General features: G+C 37.2%; 1 protein-coding gene across 1 annotated transcript in view; it reads right to left on the bottom strand.

The window, feature by feature from the left end:
• Nucleotides 1–19471, bottom strand: part of MIER1 (mesoderm induction early response 1, transcriptional regulator) — a 22760-nt gene extending 3289 nt beyond the window's left edge. Inside the window, exons 1-10 of the mRNA XM_009320575.1 lie at nt 19450–19471; nt 17739–17884; nt 12347–12514; nt 9422–9554; nt 7161–7225; nt 6766–6838; nt 3314–3465; nt 2676–2757; nt 1251–1345; nt 599–726 (exon numbers count right to left, since the gene is read on the bottom strand). Coding sequence (XP_009318850.1) covers nt 599–726; nt 1251–1345; nt 2676–2757; nt 3314–3465; nt 6766–6838; nt 7161–7225; nt 9422–9554; nt 12347–12514; nt 17739–17837 — 995 coding nt within the window. The 5' untranslated portion in view covers nt 17838–17884; nt 19450–19471. The remainder of the gene's footprint in view (nt 1–598; nt 727–1250; nt 1346–2675; nt 2758–3313; nt 3466–6765; nt 6839–7160; nt 7226–9421; nt 9555–12346; nt 12515–17738; nt 17885–19449) is intronic.
• Between the last annotated feature and the right edge of the window lie 161 nt (nt 19472–19632).

Below are 19632 nucleotides of genomic sequence, written 5' to 3'. Positions count from 1 at the left end.
AAAGAGTGGGATACTAAAATCATAGCATTGGAATGAAGGGCAGAATAATACGTTGGCTCACTTGCTCAGATTTGAGGGAGGAAAATACACAGCTATGCGCAGACATTTCCCTCTTTGCCCAGCAGAGATGTGAATGGGGAAAGGAGCTATATACACCCAAAAAAGCCCTAGTACAAGGTACTGTGTTGGCCAGAATTCTTGCCAGACAATACATTTCAAGAGTATGCTACAGCATGTACCACAAATCCCACCCGAAACTTGTGACTAACGCCTTTGTATAAAACAAGTATTTAAAGTAAACCAAGCATTTAAAAAATTCCACATATTTGCAGAAATATTACATTTGTGAAACATTTAAACAGAAAACAAACTAAATTAAATAGCTGTTCAATGCAAATTGTTGGCCTTACTCCAAATAAATGTATTTTAGAAATTACATTATATGCACTAGTAAGCTTTTCTTACACCTTGGCTGTTTTCCTGCTGCAAATTGGGACTATGGAATCCCTTGGTGGTCATACAGTTTCAGATTAGAGCAGTATAAAAGAAAGATTTAGATCCAACATTGAAAAGCACATAAAAATAATGCACATCTTACGTTACACCAGGATGAAGATTGTATTTCTTCTTTCCAAATCGGGTCTGCTGCGCAAAGAAATCATAACGCTCTGATTTCTTCCACATGTAATAAAATGCTACACACTCACCAACTGATCTTGTTCGTACCTAGGAAATATGTGCCATGCAAATTTTGATGAATTTAAATACATTTTTGGCAAAAAGCTACCATTTAAATCAAAAGGTGTGAAATTCAAAGTCAATGCTTCTTTATAAAACATAGGAAATAGTGGAAACTATTGACTCAAAATTTCAGAGGCCCAGAAATTGAAATGCAAAGTTTAATAGTGTTTCTAAGAATACTGAAGGTATCGTGAGGTGCCGCAAGCAATAGCTTCAGGAGAAATACTCAAGTCTGTTTCACCAGTCTATTCAAGACCAGAATAAGACTCTAGGGATGCAGATCTTCCCCTATGTATGCACAGCAGGATTTTTGCACTTTTCTGAACTTAGGGTTCACAGCCACAGTTACAGAGGATTCTGGACTTTGACAAACCAATTTAGACATATATGCAGTAAAAATTAGAAGACGTAAATATGGTAATTTGTGAAGGAAATGGAGGATAAGAATTTATTTACAATTACGTTGCTTTAAAAAAAAGCTGAGAACTACACTTAAAATCAGTGTTTACCTTATTTGCCTGAATCACATGAAAATCCTTGCCATAGACTTTCAGTCCTTGTTCAAAGTTCCTACATTCTTCTTCTGTCCAAACAGATAATTCTTCTATAGCAAGGAAATGTAATAAAGAAAATACTTAACAAAAAAGCATACGGCCAATAAAAGAAAACTTAAGTGACAGAAAACATACGTGGTACTCAAGTTTCTTACACCATCTGCTGACTAAATGAGAACCACCTCCAGAAATTTCACTTACTAGTACAAAATTGAAAATTCTCCCTTCTAGTGAGTAGGTGGGAAACTTGGCTGCCTTAAGTAGCTCATCAGTAGGGACTGTTATAAATAGTCCGTAACTCCAGCCCTGCTGCACGGGGGAAATAACTAGGCAGCAGAAAGAGGAAGAAGGGCTTAGAAATTTGGTCTCACCATTCTGCCCCTAGAACCACAGGAAGCAGGTATCCTTCAAGCCAGGACACAGCACGAAGGAGCTCATACTATGGACTCTAACTGGTTGCTGGTATTTGGAAGAAGCAGGGGAAAAGGAATGAGGAATGAGATCTTTACTGCTGGCAAGAGCCAGCAATGACAGGCTGTTAATTCCAGTTAGGTAGAAAAAGAAACTGTGCTGCTCACACTATTGGGTGGGAAATCTTGGCCCCCCAGAATAAACCCCTAATAACTTTCAGCCAGACTTCTAAGAACTTAATATAATTTGGCCTTATTGATTCTTAAGGTCACGAATAAATAAGGATTAAAATAGTGGGAGAACAAACTAATCTCTATTTGATCATTCTTGTCTTGTGATTTGCACAGTAAACTCTGGAGAAGCCACAGGTTTGAAAGCAGAACCAACAGATCAATGTGAAAGGAAAACAACTTGTGCCTTCTCTTAGTTTCTTGTTCCTTTGAGTATAAAGATCAATACCAAAACAGGAAATGCTTAAGGCTCCAAAAGCATCTTTAAGACCAGGGTCTTTTTAGTGTTATATTTTTTAAAATAAAAGATTTAGATGCTCATTCTCCTTTATTTAGAATTGTGAATTATTTCATTTTATATGTTTGTTCCATTAACTTTGACGACTGAAAAGGACTAGAAGAACAAAGAACAAAATGCCCAAGAAATGCACTATCCAGTTGCTAAGAAGTAATTTTAAATGTTAACTTTTTATTAAAGTCACAGATATAAATATCAAGCTTTACTGACAGGAATTAATTTACATGCCCTCTTTGAGCACATACCTGTTTATACTACATCTGCTAATTTCATTCTCTCAGAGAACAATAAGAGATTCACTGAAGGCTGCATTTAAATGGGCACTGATATTTAAGGCTTACATGCAGTCAAGCTCAGTCTGCTGACAGCAAAACCCAATACCTGTGTAACAGATAAAATGAGAGTTCAACAATATAAACTTAACTTTCAGTGTATGCTCACCTCTGGCTGCTTTTACATTAAATCTCAACCTTCGTAATGATTCTTCAGTATCAAAATTGCACTTAACCAGTTCATACAATGCCTGGAAAGATGAAAAGACATACATTTAACATTCTAGATACCACCCAATTTATGTTGTGCCACAGAAGCATACTTAGTAAATCACTAATACCTATTAAGAAAAGATTAAAAATAAACTCTTTGAATGAATGTAATATAATTCAAGACAGTACAAAGACGTATTTCCTCTCTAAGTTTCCAAATCTCTAATTACATAACCAAGTATTTTAACATTTTCATCCACTGCATACATTTGTAAATTAATGGGGTTTTTTGTATGAAGAAAAAAAATAAGTACGCATTCATATAGCTTTAAAAAATCTGTAACTGAAAGAACAGAACTCATTCATACAAAATAATTTATATACAAAATAATGCACTGATACATCAAGCAATGTTAATCCTAAGTTAACAGTTTAATATTTGTTGAGAGGAAAAAACCCATCACATTTCTATTTCCACAAAGAATAATAAAGCTGTTTCAAAAGCAATTTTAATTCTTGGCAGTAAAATAAATAAAATAAAGGGATAATTAATTCTGCAGTATTAAACTACAAATCCTAATTATTCTTATATACCTGCTCATTGTCTTTAATATGTGATCCTTCAGGAATTGCATCTAGGCCTTTCTCATCACCAGTACGCCTTGATGCTTCATTTAGGAACTCGATCACTTTATCTTCTGATATGAAGTCAGGATTCCACAGCAGCTGGTCATCATTTTCATACACTGAATTAACCACAGGAAAAAGAAAAACAAACTAAAGCAACAATATAGAAGTTTATTCTCTCTTATAAAGCTAGTGATTATGAAACCTTGGAAGATCATTAGAGCATCAACATTAATCCAGAACACACACAAGAACAGGTAAAAGATAGTCTCCCAAATGCAGTGATCCAAATGACTAGGATACTATACCTTATATTGTCCTCAAATCTCTGGCATAATCAGTGCTCTAGATTCTAGGACCCATTTATGAAACTCCAGAAACTCCACCTTCCCCGTCCTCCTCCTGAAGCCACTCGAATCACGAGGCAGCAGAAGTACCTGACACAGTCCCTGAACGATCCATCCAGCATGCCTTTTCCCTAAGCTGCACCGTTTTGCTGATGGCAGCCAGCAGACACGGAAAACTGTTTCAGAAACTAATTATATCTGTCTTCTTGCAAGACAATTAGGATCAGTCACAAAAAACCAAAAAGTGCACCACCAAGAATGGTGCTAAAAACACTACTAGGTATCTGGACCACTAAATGTAAGTGTCTCAGCTAAACGGCTGGCAAAAGCCGCAACAAGGTCCACTACTCCAGGGAAGATGACACCCAGATGCCAGACATTCTGAAGTCAAACAGCTCCTGAAAGGAAACTTTGCTAAGACCTTCCTACTACTTCCGAGAAATACCTTCTAAAACAAAATCATTCAGGTAAAGATTGATGAATTTTAATACTACCAAATCTCTATTGTTTTTTTCAGAGCTCTTGCATGAGCTTTCAGACCAGGGAAACCATAGTAAACGGAAATTTATGGGAGGAACATGGCCAAAAGATAAATCCTCTGAGTTACCTCCCATTTTTATTTTGAAGAACCCACAAGTTTTACAGGATTAAAATACCAGTACAGTAAAATAAAGTAAAATTCAGGTTATTAAAAAACAGAATCAGGAAAGTATCCAGACCTTCCTTGTGTCTCAGTCCTCAGTGAAAGATAACCTTACAAAAACCAGCAAGAAAGTAACTTTAACATTGATTCCATTAGCTTGGTGAGCACCTTTCACTCTTACTCAACAAGAGAAAGGAGAGAACACTTGGGAAAGCATGGTCAGCACAGGAAGGGAAGATACAGTAGCATACTGTGCAGGTGGAAAGGTCAGAGTGGCAGCTAGGTGCATCTCCACTTGAAAAAAATTATTTTCAACATGAAAGTAGACTACAAATAAAAAACCAAAACTGGTAAGGAAAATTATTAAGTGTCTTGCAAAGACAGCTCCATTTTACGAACAACATACTCTTTGGAAACAGCTCCCAACAATTTTCTACGAGCTTTTTTTTCCCAAAAGCTAGTCCTAATCTGATGTTTGGTTGCTCATTTAAGAGAAAGATTCTAGGTATCTTGGGATACAAACTCCAGCAGAAGCAACAATTCTTTTCAGGAGATAACTGATAATTGGTTCTAAGTCACCCTTAATGATGCAAGCTAAGTACACTGCAATGTTTATGAATGACAGCGGCCAGTAAGTCTCAAAGCAGCTTCAGCACCTTTCAGTTTTCAGAGCTATCCTTCGATTTTCAAGTCCAAGCCTTCCGAAAACACAACTTTTAATTTTGTATATTTTTCATAACCTGAAATTGTTTAGTAGTAGCTAATTTGGTCTCCAGGCATAGTTCTCAGAGAGCCAGTCCACTGTAATTAGCTTAGCGTAGATTACATGGTCGTTTTTTCCTCACAACAGCATGTCAGAACACATTCTGAAAAGCAATGTGGTTATTCTTAAAAGTTCTAGCATTTTTGTGCTTTTGCTTATGGGACTGGATATGAAAGCACTAGCCTTCTTAGTATTTGGGAATTTTACAATTAGAATTTCCCCTTCATTAGAGAACAACTAAGATGATGGGATATGTACATGCAAGTAGTAAATACATAGTCTCAGGCATTTATTTTTCAACTTTTTAAGCTTCATTAATATTCCAGGTGGAGTCCTGTCAAAGATTACATCCAAAACACAGCAGAAGGGAAAGAAGTGGCAGAAGATATAAAGCCCCACTGGTATACAAAACTAGAACAGCCCTAACTTTTCCCCTCAATGGTTTTTGCCCATGACATAGGTTCTCTGTTCTGCAAAGAGTAGTGTGCAAGACTATGAAAAACTGTTTTATATAGGTTACTGCAATGCACAAAGCAGCTCTATCTTTTTTATTACTGGAGGCCAGAAGCCATTTAGAGCTGAGTAAATACCAGGAAAAGCAGGTGACTGACCAGTAAAGCATCATTTACTGCATCTCAGGCAAATACATAGTTCAAGCTCTATTTTCAGATAGAAGCAGGAAAGCATGCAAAGAGCAACTTCTTCACAGCTGAAAAGCAGATGTTTTCTAATTTGCCATTTTCTATTTTTAATGGAAGCTCCTGACTTCTCACATAGTTTTAAATTACATTCTCTTCAACCTCTCCGGCTATGGAGTCCAGAGCTGACAGAATGTGTCAGTGTGAGCCTGCTCTAAGTCAACAGCAGGACTGATGCTCTTTCTAGACAGTTTCTAGCTAGATCAGGCTACAGCGTAGCTACCGCAACCTGGAGCTTGAAGCAAGACAACTGCTACTACTTGAGTGTATACTCGGATTCTAGGAAGGCACCGAGTTTTGCGCTGGTTAGTTTAAAAACTAACTTATATAAAACTACAAAAGCCACAGTCTCAAACTGACCTGCAGTGTAAATAAATTCTTAGTAATAATTTCCTGAATGAGCAGGAAAATTTGCTTCTTTTAAGCTCACAGCTGGGTTTAAACTGGGTCTACCTTTCCTGACTTGATTATACTGACAGCATACAGCCAAAGGCTCTGGTTGTGAGGGAGGAAAAAGTTCCTGGAAAAAAATTCAAAAGTAGAACAAGAGGTTCTTTAATACCGATTGAAGAGTTATAAAATGTGAAAATCAAAGCTGCTGGTACCATTTTGCCTCTTTTAACGTGTTAATCCAATTCCAGCAACACAATTTCTTTATTATCTGTTTTGTTTTACATAAACTAAATATACTAGGTGAAGAGGTCAACATAAGCTACATAGAAAGCTTGTGTATGTTACCAAATTAGAATACAAGGGTTCAGTCGGCAATAGGCCAGCAATATAATCTCAAGACTCAAGATCTGATGGTGAAGTACAGGATGAACTATAGTTTGAGATGATGGTTCTATTTTTCACTTGAAGGAGCTCTTTTATTTTGCAAGACACACGACATCAATCAAATCTTTTATTTCTCCCCATTAGAAAATAATCTCAAACATAGCGATAATGGTAATAGTGCTAAGTCTCACCTTTTTCATTCTCTTTGTATTTGCATATGCCAGCTGGAATTTCAGCTTGAAACATAGAGCCCACCATGATTTCCTGTTTTGAAATAACAGAAAGAGAAGTTAAGCAACCACAGCCGTGATGTTTTTTGTCAGCAAACAAGAGAATGACCACATCTTTTTTTACCCCTTAAAACTTTCATTGCTCAGAATCTAAAACTACAGTTAACAGGCACTATATGGAAATGTATTTTTGACAATTTGGGGAGGTCTTTAACGCTTCTTACTATCAAACCCCTTACATTTATGGGGAAAAACTGGAGAGGATTTGGGTGATTTATAGAGCTCAGAGTTACTAGGAAACAGATCAACCCATTATTCGTGAAACACAGACTTTTTTAACAGCCTGTAATATTTACCTTTTTCCAGTCTTCTGAGGGAATATAATCTTCATCTTCTTCAGATTCCTCTTCTATTTCACTATCTACAAGAAATTGTTCAAACAGTTACACAAAATGAGCTGTGATGGGGCCCGTGCATGCCAACACCAGCCTCCAGCAAAGCAGGCTGAGCGAGAGGGGACCTGGGACATCACAGGCAGCTCCTGGGAGCACCGCAGCAAGGGTGATGGGGGCACATGAACCCAGCCTCTCATTGCACCAGCCTCCAGGCGCACAGCAGCCCTGCTCTGCCTCACTGCCATCTTATCTAATACCACACAAACACAAATGGCAGTTTTAGTGACAATACTAAATGTTTCAGTATTGACAACTTTAAAAAATGACCCACCCAAAGTTCACATTTAGAATGGATTAAGATACACAACAGGCTCTGAAATTTTAAAGTGCAAATGAACACATCCATCAATTTTACTACTACCTAATTAAAACCTGTTTTCCCTCATCCAAGCTTTGAAGCAGTTGAGATGATCCACATCCAAATTTACTACAGACTGTTACTTTCTGAAAGTATTTTTATGTGGATGTTCAGCATCCACATGTGGGTTTCAACACCATTTTCAATGAGCTCCTAGCTTAGCTACTGCTGTTCTTTTTCCCTTACAGCAGCTGTCACTGAATTTAAGGTAGACTACAGCACAAGGTGCAAGAAATCTGCTTTTCTCAGTCTTACTGGGATTTAGTAGGCTTGGATGTACTGCTCAGAGATGCACAGCAGCACTTAAAGTAGATTATTTTGGATAAGGACTGACAAAAATTTTAAGCTCTTTATGATATAGGCTAGTTGCCTTTCACAATATACTGAAAGCGACTGAAATATCTGGTTTATGTGTAGCATGTGACAATATCAGCACCAAAATTATTTATACATTAAATTACATTCTATACACAGCTGAACATTGTAAAAAAACCCCAAACCCTAATGCAATCCACTTGGATTATGCTAATGCTATGTTTAAAAAATAGCGTTCATTTAAGATACTTGCAATCCTCTGCACAGCTACGTGCTGAGGTTCCTTGGCATTTTTGGATTAAAATAAACTACAGATTAGAAAATGGCATTTCTACAATGTCATGGTTAATAAGTATCAAGTATAAGGTATCATAAGGAACCTTTGCTTTAACTTTTGTTTGTTAAAACATAGAACAGTAGGAATTCAAACATCAGCGACAGTCACTTCCATCAAAAAAAGGTAAAATATCTGTTGTCCAAATGGCCCTGCTGATAGCTCAATACTAAAAGGTTCAGATCCCCTTAGGTAAGATTGCCACAGAAATGAGAGTTGTCTAAAGGGACAGCTATGTAACACTAGCTCAATAGTCTCAAATGGATGCAAAACCAATTTTTAAACAAAAAAAAGAGAAAATAATCAGTCCATATTGATGCTGGCAACAGTATCAAATGTGGAATTCTTGAAGCAAATTTTCTTCATCATTATCTCCCCCTTCATCATTTCAGGTTTAACAATCTATTGGCCTTTTTCAGATTTCATTGCTTTTGTTTTCTGTATTAGCGATCTTGAAGAAATCTGGGGTTCTACTTCCAGTAAATTTCAGTTTTTACTTTTTCCTTTAGTTGGATGCTCACCTTCTTTGAATGAGTACATAAACTGGTGTCACCAGGCCTTGTCATGATAATCACACACTGTGCAACAATTATCCAGTTGGAACAGTTCATTTCCTACTTACAAATATTTTACCTATGTCCTTAGCATGAGCTGCAGCTGAAACTACGATGGTAAGGTAATACCATACTAAACAGTTATTTACCACACCTGGACTCCACGTACAAGAATATTTTTCTGAAGGGCACATCCATACAAGCCAGTTTGCAGGATCATAAACTGGACTGTTACAACACTCGGAGTGGTGTCATGGAAGGATTTACGCTGTCTGAAAGCTTGCTTTTTCAAAACTGTAGAAATATAAGTTTTTCTACAAATTCAATCCTTTCTTTTAAGAAGAAAGAATATCTACTGTCCTTATACAGAGTGCCTTATTTGCAGAGAAGATTTAGCATTCAGCTAAAATCAGGACTTTTTTGTTGACTATTATTTTGAGCATAAGGATAATAGAGAGCAGTGTTATGAAAGAGAACAAACAAATTGTTTATAGGTATCAACATGCATATTTCAGAAACAGAATACGATGTTAACTGGAACGGTTTTAACCAAAGGTCAATCATACTGAGATTACTGTGCTTAGTACTAAACTGTACATACTTGTATCAAAATATTTACATCGACGAGGGCGAATTATCTCCTGTGGATCTTGAGAAGCAACAGATGGTGCTGGGTCGTCATTAGATGACTGTGTCTCATCTTCCTGACCTGATGAATCTTTTATGGTCTCCTCCTTAAATATAAAAAAGCAAACAGGAGATCAGCTATCCCTTGTATGTGACAAACACTATTTTGGCAACATTTTTTCCAAAATTGTCAATATATCAAACCCAAATATCTTTTATCTGACTTGAAGTGACTGTATAGATTGCGGCCTGTCCAGACTGAGCCTCAACAAATGTGTAAACACATCATATTATTTATTGACCAGGATTTTAAGCAGATCAATTTAACGCTCAGACTCTAACATACAAATCAGAAATATGAATCACAATTAAATATCACGCCTAGTTTTTTAAATCAGTCAAGCAAATCCTTGCAGTTTTCATTTAATTTCATTTAACTTTAAATTTTACTTTGGTCTTTAAAACCCTTCCTTATGAATTTTCAACAAAAAAGGGGGGGGAATTATTTACTGGCTACACTTTTCTCAATCAAATGGTAATAGTACCTTCCATAAAAATTAATGTCAATAGTGTGGTTCAACCCCACAGGAACAGTGTATCAGTAGACTCAAGTATGCACACTGAGTCATTAAAAGATCAAAAATTAGAACAAGTTTCTTTCTTAGAAGATAAACCACAACAACTATGGGAATTATTACAATTAAGGAAAATTAAAATGATAAAGGTTAAAAAAATGTATTAGTGTTTTCTATTTCAATGCATGTTGTCAATATCTTTTACGACTATGTTGTAAGCACTCATACTTGCTAGTTCCGACACAGCACATAGCATTAGGCACAGCACATGTGTACCTTTACCAGCAACCAGAGTATTATCACATGTGCATCTTAAAGCAGATTAAAAATAGAAAATAGCTAAGTGTAGTATAGCTAAATAAGCTGTAGAAAGATGAGCACTTGCAGAAAAAGCTTGAATGATTTATAAAATTATTCCACCCCCACAGATGTATTTTACTGCCTCTCTGCTAAGAGCATGCAAGCATTTCAGAGCTCTCATTCTTGTACCCTGAGGCAAACAATCATAACAGGTTAGCTAGCTCTCTTCGTGCCCAGCCCTCCCCACCACCTTTGTTCCAACCCTATCAAAACTGGGGTAGAATAGGTGAACACATACATTCAATTCAGCCACAGTGCCAAGTCTGCAATTAGGCTAACCCATTGGCTGTGTTTACGGTGCCAGACTGTGAACGTTGCTGCTGATGGGCAGGACACTTTAATTTTGGAGAGCTACACTCCCTGCCTGTGGCAGGCCAGCTCTTCTTCTCCTCCTCCTTCAAGCAGATTATTGCCTTTTCATCTTTTAATTTTTAGCACAATGTGTCGAGCCAGAGAGATTTTTAAAACTGTCAGAAGAATTCATGTTTTTATTATTGTATTTATTCCATAATCATATTACTAATTCTTTGTTATTAATAACCCTTTGGCTGTGTTTCCGGTGCCTGACTGTGAAGGTTGCTGCTGATGGGCAGGAGTGCACTTGCTTCTGCAGCATGCTACAAAGTGTTAATGTCCTACAGAGGGACAAAGATGACTCCTCTTGCTGCTGACAGCAGTGACAGACACTGAGATTTTATCCATTTAAGAGAAAAGATAGGCAGTATCTTAAATCAGCTAGTAACAGAACTGAAGAACTACAGAGGAGGTCATGAGAACATAGAAGATGGAAGCTGTGTCAGGAAGTAATTAAGAAGCAAGGACACAAGAAGAAAGCGAGACTTCAGGAACACCACCATGCACAACAAAATAAACCACTTGTGTGTCTTAATTTTGCGTACTTCAGGTTATGTAAGTTTCTCCCCCTCTCCAGCTTCTTGAGCCTTTTGGGATGTAATATTGGGATGTATCTTTCTGGTTTTTGAACTATTCAATCCATACAAATAGCAATCTTTTACAGCATCTGTCAAGGGAGTTTGTAAATCCTAAGAACTTCATCACATATCAGATCAGAACTGAATCAGATATATGATTCCTCATCTCTGTGCCGCATTCCAGAGATTCTAAAATGGGTAAGATATCAAAGAACAAAATGCACCCTTTTTAAAGCCAGATTAGGTAATGCAACTTCCATTAATGCCTAAGCTTTTTTGTTACTGACAATACAAAGGGTTTCATATTTTAATGGAATTCAGAATGCAACTCTGAATGCCACCAGTAATGGAGAAGTTACAGCTGTGTCCATGACAGGACAGGATTGTTACAAATACGTATGACATACACAAGTAGAAAAGACTCTTCTAAAATCAGAAAATTTATTTTAAGAGCACACAGAACAGGATTTTAAAGATGCTAAGTTCAAAACTATACATTTTGCAAAGATATTTGAAGCATTAGATTCAGTTAACAATTTAAGTACAACCAGGGCTGCCAGCCTGAAAAAATACAAATTAAAATGCTAAAGCTAGAAAACTTGCAGCCATCTCCAATACTCAGAGACACATTTAATTCAATTCCACAATTCACTGTTCAGTTTCAGTAGATCAGCTTTTCATCTTGAAAAAAGTATTAAGCCATATCTATAAAGGTGCCTTCAGGCATTTAAAACTTCAGTTTTGAAGTCAGACTATTTCTGAAGGACAATTACAACCCCTTCTTAAACAATGCTATACGTATACAGGTACCCTAATTTGCCGCAGCAACAGTTTGGAATTATAGAGATGAAATTAAGAGCAATGAAGAGAAATACAGATGGGTAATTAAGAATAAACATTAGAGTTCAATACACAAAGCATCTGAAACCAAATATATTATCAATTACTTCTGCCATGATCTGGCATCTTCAGTGGTTGTCTAGTACAGAATGGCTGTATGAAAATCAGTTTCAAATTAGGGTAAACGCTTACTTTGTTTTCACCACTACAGCCACTGTTGTCATCATTATCAACATCATCATCATCTTCTCCCTCCTCCTCTTCTTCTTCTTCATCTTCATCATCGTCATCTTCTTGGAGTGGAATGGTACCATCATAGCCATAACGGCTAAGTAGCTCCTGGATTGGCATATCACTTTCCTGATAAACATCCAAAGAAAGTTTGAGATCTTAACAAAAGTCTTTCACATCCGACATCTGCTCTACAGCTTGAAGGTGCGCATTTTAAACATAACAGCAAGAACAGATAGATGATGATCAGGTATACTAACAACGGCCACTCCAAAATGAATGGACAGTCAAAAATAGAAGTTTCGGCTCCTAAGAAAAATGTGGGGTTTTATGCAGCGGAACTATTTCCTAATCCTTTATAAATTTACAGCAGACCTCGCATACCACCAATCTCTCAAAGGGGCCATAAAGCTCATTAAAAGGGCACCAAAGGGCTGTATGCCCCAGCCCTTCCTTGGTATCTGTCTACTGCTATTTGACCAAAACACAAGCACTGCGATGTGGCAGGTTACATCTGGTTACATCATACCCCTTCAGTACACAGAGTGAACACACTCCTTATTGGAATATATACTGGTATTCCCATTACCGCCCAAAAACTACCCAAAAAAATTGTAGTATTTTGTACATATTTGTGGAAAAAACAGAAAATGTGTCAGCAGCAACTGAGTCACACAGACAGCTAAGATATTGACAGTTTTTGCAGACAGGAACTTGTCCTAGTGCAAGGCAGTGATTTTTGCAATGTCTTCAAGAATTCAGCAGAATAAGGACCAGAACTTGAAGTATCTGGCTTGAACATGGAGTTTAATCTTCATTTGGGGAGTTGCACTACAGGGACAGCTCTACACAGCTCTCCAACCCTGGCTTTGAATACAAAATTACACCAAAAACACACCTCTCCGTCTCTCTGTGCCTCTCCCCTTTCTGGGCAAAACAAAAAATGAGGGGTTGGATGGGGGTGAGGGATCACCTTATATTCAGGATCACCTGATATCCACGTAAAGATAGTAGTAATGTTTACAGATCCATATACATTTTAAGCTAGTTGTCTACAAAACCATCCACAGTTGGAAGCAAATCCACTAAAACATGCGCATGTTTAAAAATCTTTATATTTAGAATGCTGGTCCACCCTGAAGAGACATTTCAAATGATACAGTCAGCTCTCGAATTTAGTGGCTCCCAAACTGTTATCAATTACATTCACTTTATTAATTAAAATTATTAATTGCCAGGTCTGCAAATTACTTTATTACTTTTAATACATCAGTATCAAGCCTTCTGGGCAGTATATGGCATCCCTAAAGAGATTTTTCAGAGCAGAAACTTTCAGAGAGCATTTTAAAATTCTCTCTCACAAGAACAAATCCATTTTTTATTATTTAGAGGTGTCTGCCTGCTCTAAATATTTCTTCTTAGTATGTAATTCTCAGCTGATAATCAGATTTTTTTAGTTATCGGCTGACCTTAAGACTTCCTCCGATGAACTCCTTTCCTAAGGGCCTTCACTGATCAACACACCTCTAGTTTCTAGAAACATACTAACAATACCAATTACAAAAGGCAAGTGTAGTTAGTTCTGCTGTGTAAAAATAAGAGTAACACAGGGGTTACCAGTACTTGTTGTCTGTGTACTTTATTTTATTTTACTTCAAAGAATTAAGCCATTCTACCACTTACTGGTCTACTCTTCGGTTAAGCTATATACAGAGCAGATGCAGACCATGTGGACCTAAATGTCCTCACCTTCCCTCTTGACTTCTTGGTCCCTATCGTATCATTTTATGGAAATAACTCTTAGAAGTGGGTAATTAATATTTTACTGAGGCAGACAACATGACAGGACTGTGATCTTAATTAAAACCTGACAGTACAGCCATCAGAAAAATCCTATTCATAATTATCCAAACAAATGTTCTCCAGTACATTTTGGAAAGTAATATACTTCCATTAAGCACTCCTCACCATTATCCCATTTGTAGATACAGACTGAGAATTGAAAAGAACTTTTACTACAATTCGTAGGTATGTGTGAACAATGTAACAGGCATATTACTATATATTACCTAGGAAAGCAGTATTGTATCTACAACATTTTTCTTAGGTAGAGCCTCTTAACTTCAAATAGTCCATTACAATTCAAAAAGCCCCAAGGGTCAGCAACTCTCCAAGATAAAATACAAATCAAGATTTCTGTATTGTTTCAGGATATTGCAAAAATAGGAAAGGTTAAAAAAGTAACAAGCCTTAACAAAGACACAGAAATTTCTTATGTGGAAGATGTTTAATAACAAGAAATGAGTTATAACTCATGCGTCTGGAGTAGAGGTTAAGTGAGGAGGAGTGATGTAACAGAGAATTGTATCACAAGCGGCACAGAGAAGGTAAATATAAATGACTGTACACTTTTCTAATTGAAGAGCTCAGGGACAACCACTGAAATGAACACAGAATAGGTCTGAAAACCCAAACATATTTCTCACACTAAATGAACTGCGCAACATTGCCACATGCCTCGTGGACACGAAGTTTACAGAGGTTAAAAATAAAATAGACAAACCCATGGGAGGAGGAAAAATAAGACCGACAGGCATTACAGACAAAGAGACAACATCTTTTTCATATGTGCCTGAACTGCACCCTGCTAGAGGCTGGAGAGTATTTGGGAGAAACACTGCATGCTTCCATGTATGGTTCTCTCATTTAAAGACAACAAGACGCTGGTGCATAACCCTAAGAAAACCCAAGAGCCCTCCCTGAAAAGGGGGACCCCAAAAAGACAAACCAAGTGATTATATGGAACAACAAATGGAAAAAAGAAAGGAGTCAAAAGCTTAAAAATCTGGAAGTAACGCAGGGAGGCACCACACACAGCACCCTGGCAATGCTCACGACTTCCTAGAGGCACCCAGGAAGCCTGCACACGCCACCCAATAGTGCTCTGCCCACAGACAGGGCAGCACACAAAGGTAAAGAACTTGGCCTCACACTCGTCAAATCCTCCATGTCACACTCCCTCCAGCTGATGCTTTGTACAGTCAGCTTAGCTAAGAGTAGGAGGAAACTGAGTTTCTGCAACTTGCTTGGGCGTGGTCATTTATTATTTCCAAGACAGAACATGAATGCAGTTTCCTACTACCAAAATTATGCTGCCAAGTTTCCTGCGTTTTGGAAAACTGCGGCGTCAGCATATGCCCAGGACGCTGAGAGATGTGCCTCATCCCAGGCACACCTTCCTGAGCACTCCCTCTTGGGCTGCTGAAGAAGGAATACTGGTTAGCCAGGACTTTGGCCGTATCTGGTATAGATGCTCCTACATACCAAAAGAATATTCCTGAATTCATGTCTGGATATGATCAAGGATAGTCTGCTGTAGCACCTCACAGATAGCTTTCCTGCCCAAGGAAAACTCTTACCTTTCAAGAAATATCACTGAGAACTACCAAATCCAATACTTCTGATTCCCTTCAGGTACTGCTCTGCTCTCAGGGAACTGTATTTTTTCCTATACTAGAGCAGCATAGAGGGCGACTTCAGGTCTCTAGATGCAGATATGTTACTGCCATTTAGACAAAAATGTATACGCGTACTTGCACAGACAAATGCAGGATGCTGCTCAACCTCAAGTACTAATGCATTACAGATTCACCAGAGTTTCAACCAACGAGTAGAAAAGATACTAAATCCTTACCCTCAGAGGAACGTGTAATTTTTATGACAGTCAGGAGTGAAACCATTAAGGTTCAAAAATGCTTTTGCAAATCCTGACTGCCACCTCGTCTCTGAAGGAGCTGAACTAGTAAATCAGGCACATGCACAGCCTGGGGGAAATCTAAAATAGTATGTGTAAATGTCAGGGGAAAGAAAAAGACAGGGTAGCACTTGTCTTGACCATAGTTTTGAGATTTAGATTGTCTATCATCCATGACTAAAAAAACAGACATAAAAGTAAGCCTTGATGTGCAGCCTGCTATCCCACAACTAGAAGTAACCATAGGTCTCTAAAAAGATCCTGCTGGCATGGAAGCATCTGAAACTCAGTAAAAGCCCTACTGTAAGATTCTCTACCAGTCTGTAAAAGCATTCTGCAGAGAAGAGTAGCCCACGGAGCAATGTGAATCTAAGTGATACCATTGCTCACCATCCTGATCACAAAAGAGCTGACACATGGAGAAATTATAAACTTGCAGCCCCGACAACCAAGATATGAGGGAATATACTGATGGCTGAAATACAGTTATAAACGAAGCATTGTAATGTGGTGATAGAATTACACGACCAGATGTTGACTCTTCACAAAATATGAGGGGAAAAAAAACATATTTTCAACTTAAAAACCACATGACATACATGTGGAGCTCCATTTCTCATTTAATCTAGATGATACATAATTAGATTCACAAACTATTTATCTTTATGTTTACCATTTAATAGCAAACCTGAAATTGCCAGAAAGAAGTTATCATTTACACCCGAAATGTAGTTTAAATGCATTAAATTAATTTAAAGTCATATTGGCATAAACTTATATTAAATAGGATTTGCGCATCGACTACGCATCCGAGAATCGTTAATGATCTGTTCTGGAAGCCTTTCCAGCCAATGAGGCCACAGACAGTATCTAAACTACTCTGCGTTTATAATCAACCTAGTTTGTAATTTAAGAATATTATTCCTGCCTGAGAAGTAATTTAAGACAATACATAAGTGACAGCATAACCTCAAAATGCCAAATAAATCTTATATGCAATTATTTCAGAAGCTACAAATTTTAAGATTTATCACTATAAACAATAATTGTGAGTTCTGATCCCAGCTCTGCTGACAACTTTGCTTTGAGCCAATCGTTTCATCTGCATCTCTGTTTCCTCTACCTTAAAAATGAAGATACTCCTATATGCTGCACTAAAGTATTATACAAATGTTTGTATAAAAATGCAAAAGAAATATAAAATTATGGGATTTTAAAAAAAAAAATCAAAATCTATATGCACTAATCAAGTGCAAGTGCTTTAGAAAATAACAACACTGGAATATACAAGTTTAGTCAGAGCATACTTTAACTTATATTAGCTATAAAATGAAAATCCAATACCAGCACATATATGCAAAAAGAAACTAAACAAGCACAGCGTTATACATTATTAAGTATTTATGCACCAGTTTCCTTTTCCCAACTTTTGAGAACTGCAAACTTAGCTCAGCCCCTTTCCCCCGTCTATATTATTTGTCTATTAGTGTTTTAGGGGTGGTTTTTTTAAAATTCCAAATATAAGGGAAAAAACCTGCATATGTTTTGTGTGAGACTGTGGGGTGTGGTTATGTTTTACGACTACTTAAGGCTACCTACCCTGTTAAGATCCTCTATTTCAGAACTGAAGTTTGTTTCTCCTTCCATCATTTCCTCCTCTTCTAATGTCCGTTCATCATCAAAGTCATGCACCAGCATATCAGCTGATGGATCAAATTCATGGTCATCAGATGTTGCTGAACCTCCTGATAGAAAACATTTTAAAGTTTTTAGTTAGATCATGGCCTCACAGAGTTTAAATTTTTATTTTGGTGACATTTTAATACTCAAATTATACTGAGAAATTAAAATATCTTCAAAATCCCTCAATCATTTATCTTAGGGAAAGCCAATCTCATTATTCAGAGGACAGTGAAAGCTGTCCTTTGGGTGATAAGAGATCATGAAAAAAAGAACCAGGAGATACTGTTTAACCGGCCAGTTCTCAAATTACTATATATCTGGACATCGGGCCCCTAGTTAAATGTTTGTAAAATGTTCAGTTTTTGAAGACTTAATTCCTAAATAATCATAAACCTGCCTGAATCAAGAGTTCTACTTGGAGCAGAAATAGTCATAAAATATCAACTCAGGGCAGTTGTTTCCTTGATACTTTGCAAGCTTTCTTGTTTATAACTACAAAGACAGTCTAATGACTTTTCCAAAATTTAAACTTAAAGTAAGCTTCACCGTTATGCAGATTTTATTTATGATGCAGAATCCTTAGTTATTTTTCCCCATGCAGTTTTTTCACAGTTCTTTGTAAAGAAGTCTGGTTATATTTTATGACAATGAAAAATAAATGAATGGATGAATGGTTTGGCAGATGCAGCATTTTTATGTAATTCAGCAATACCTGATTTCTAATTCCAACCCAGCTAACATTTTTCCACTTGTCTCTGTGGACAATTTAAAATTCATTTTCCAAGGCTTGAAGAGTGTACCCACACTAAGGGTGCAAGAGAGAGGGGTTGACTGTAAGGGTTAACTATACTTTGTAGTTTGAAGTGTTAAAGCAATTGATTGTTTCTCTGAAAGAAATAAGAGCTCAAGAGACAACAGCAGTCCAGCTAAAGTAACTACTGGAAAGCTCTTCCATTAGTAGGATGCCAAAACCCTTGGAAATAAGTAACACTAAGTACAATGGTACCAAAGTGAACAAAAACACCGCAGATATTCATAGTTTACACTTAGGCTGACTACTCGATAGCCGGTAGCTCTGGGATACTGGAATACCTGAAAATAACCAGCTTTAAAAACAGAAGTCATGAAACCCCTCATTTTTAGTAATCCAATGAGGTAAAAAAATACTGCTTTTCTTGCTGCTTTTGTTCTTGATGTATTATGCATAAAAACATACAGCAACCACATATCTATTAATTGAGAGCACACAGTGCCTTAACTTTTGACTCTGTATTTAACTCTAAAACCAATGGGTAGCCGTGCCTAGAGGGATAGTAATCGTATCGCTGGGTAAAGCAGTCTCTTCCATGCCCTCAGCACTCACTCACATTGTGCTCCTTAGGACGTCAGCATTCCCAAACACGTGTTCATGCAGCTTTTGCAATGACAAGAATCATATTTCCCCAGTGTATTTTACCATGTAGAAACTTGTGCTGATACAGACTGGAAGAAAGCAGTGACTACTGAAACCAGTACTGCCACCAATCTATTCATCATATTATATCCTTAGATTACTAACTGGAAGAGACCAGCAAAAATAATTTTTCACTCTTCCCTCGCAAGTTTAGGATACATTAAAAATATTTACCTGGGCTTGAAGATTCAACAGAAGGCTAAAAAAGAAAACACAGGAAATTATTTTTTCTATGTTGAACCTGTACAAACATCTGATATAAAGCAAGTCACTGCAAATAATATATTTACAAATAAAGCACCACAAACACGCTGAAGCAATTCAAGGTAAATAGTATTCATTTTCTCCTTTATGTAT

This window comes from Pygoscelis adeliae, unplaced genomic scaffold (assembly GCF_000699105.1).
Source record: "Pygoscelis adeliae isolate BGI_AS28 unplaced genomic scaffold, ASM69910v1 Scaffold402, whole genome shotgun sequence".
Lineage (NCBI taxonomy): Eukaryota > Metazoa > Chordata > Aves > Sphenisciformes > Spheniscidae > Pygoscelis > Pygoscelis adeliae.
This window is presented reverse-complemented; position numbering and strand designations above follow the sequence as displayed.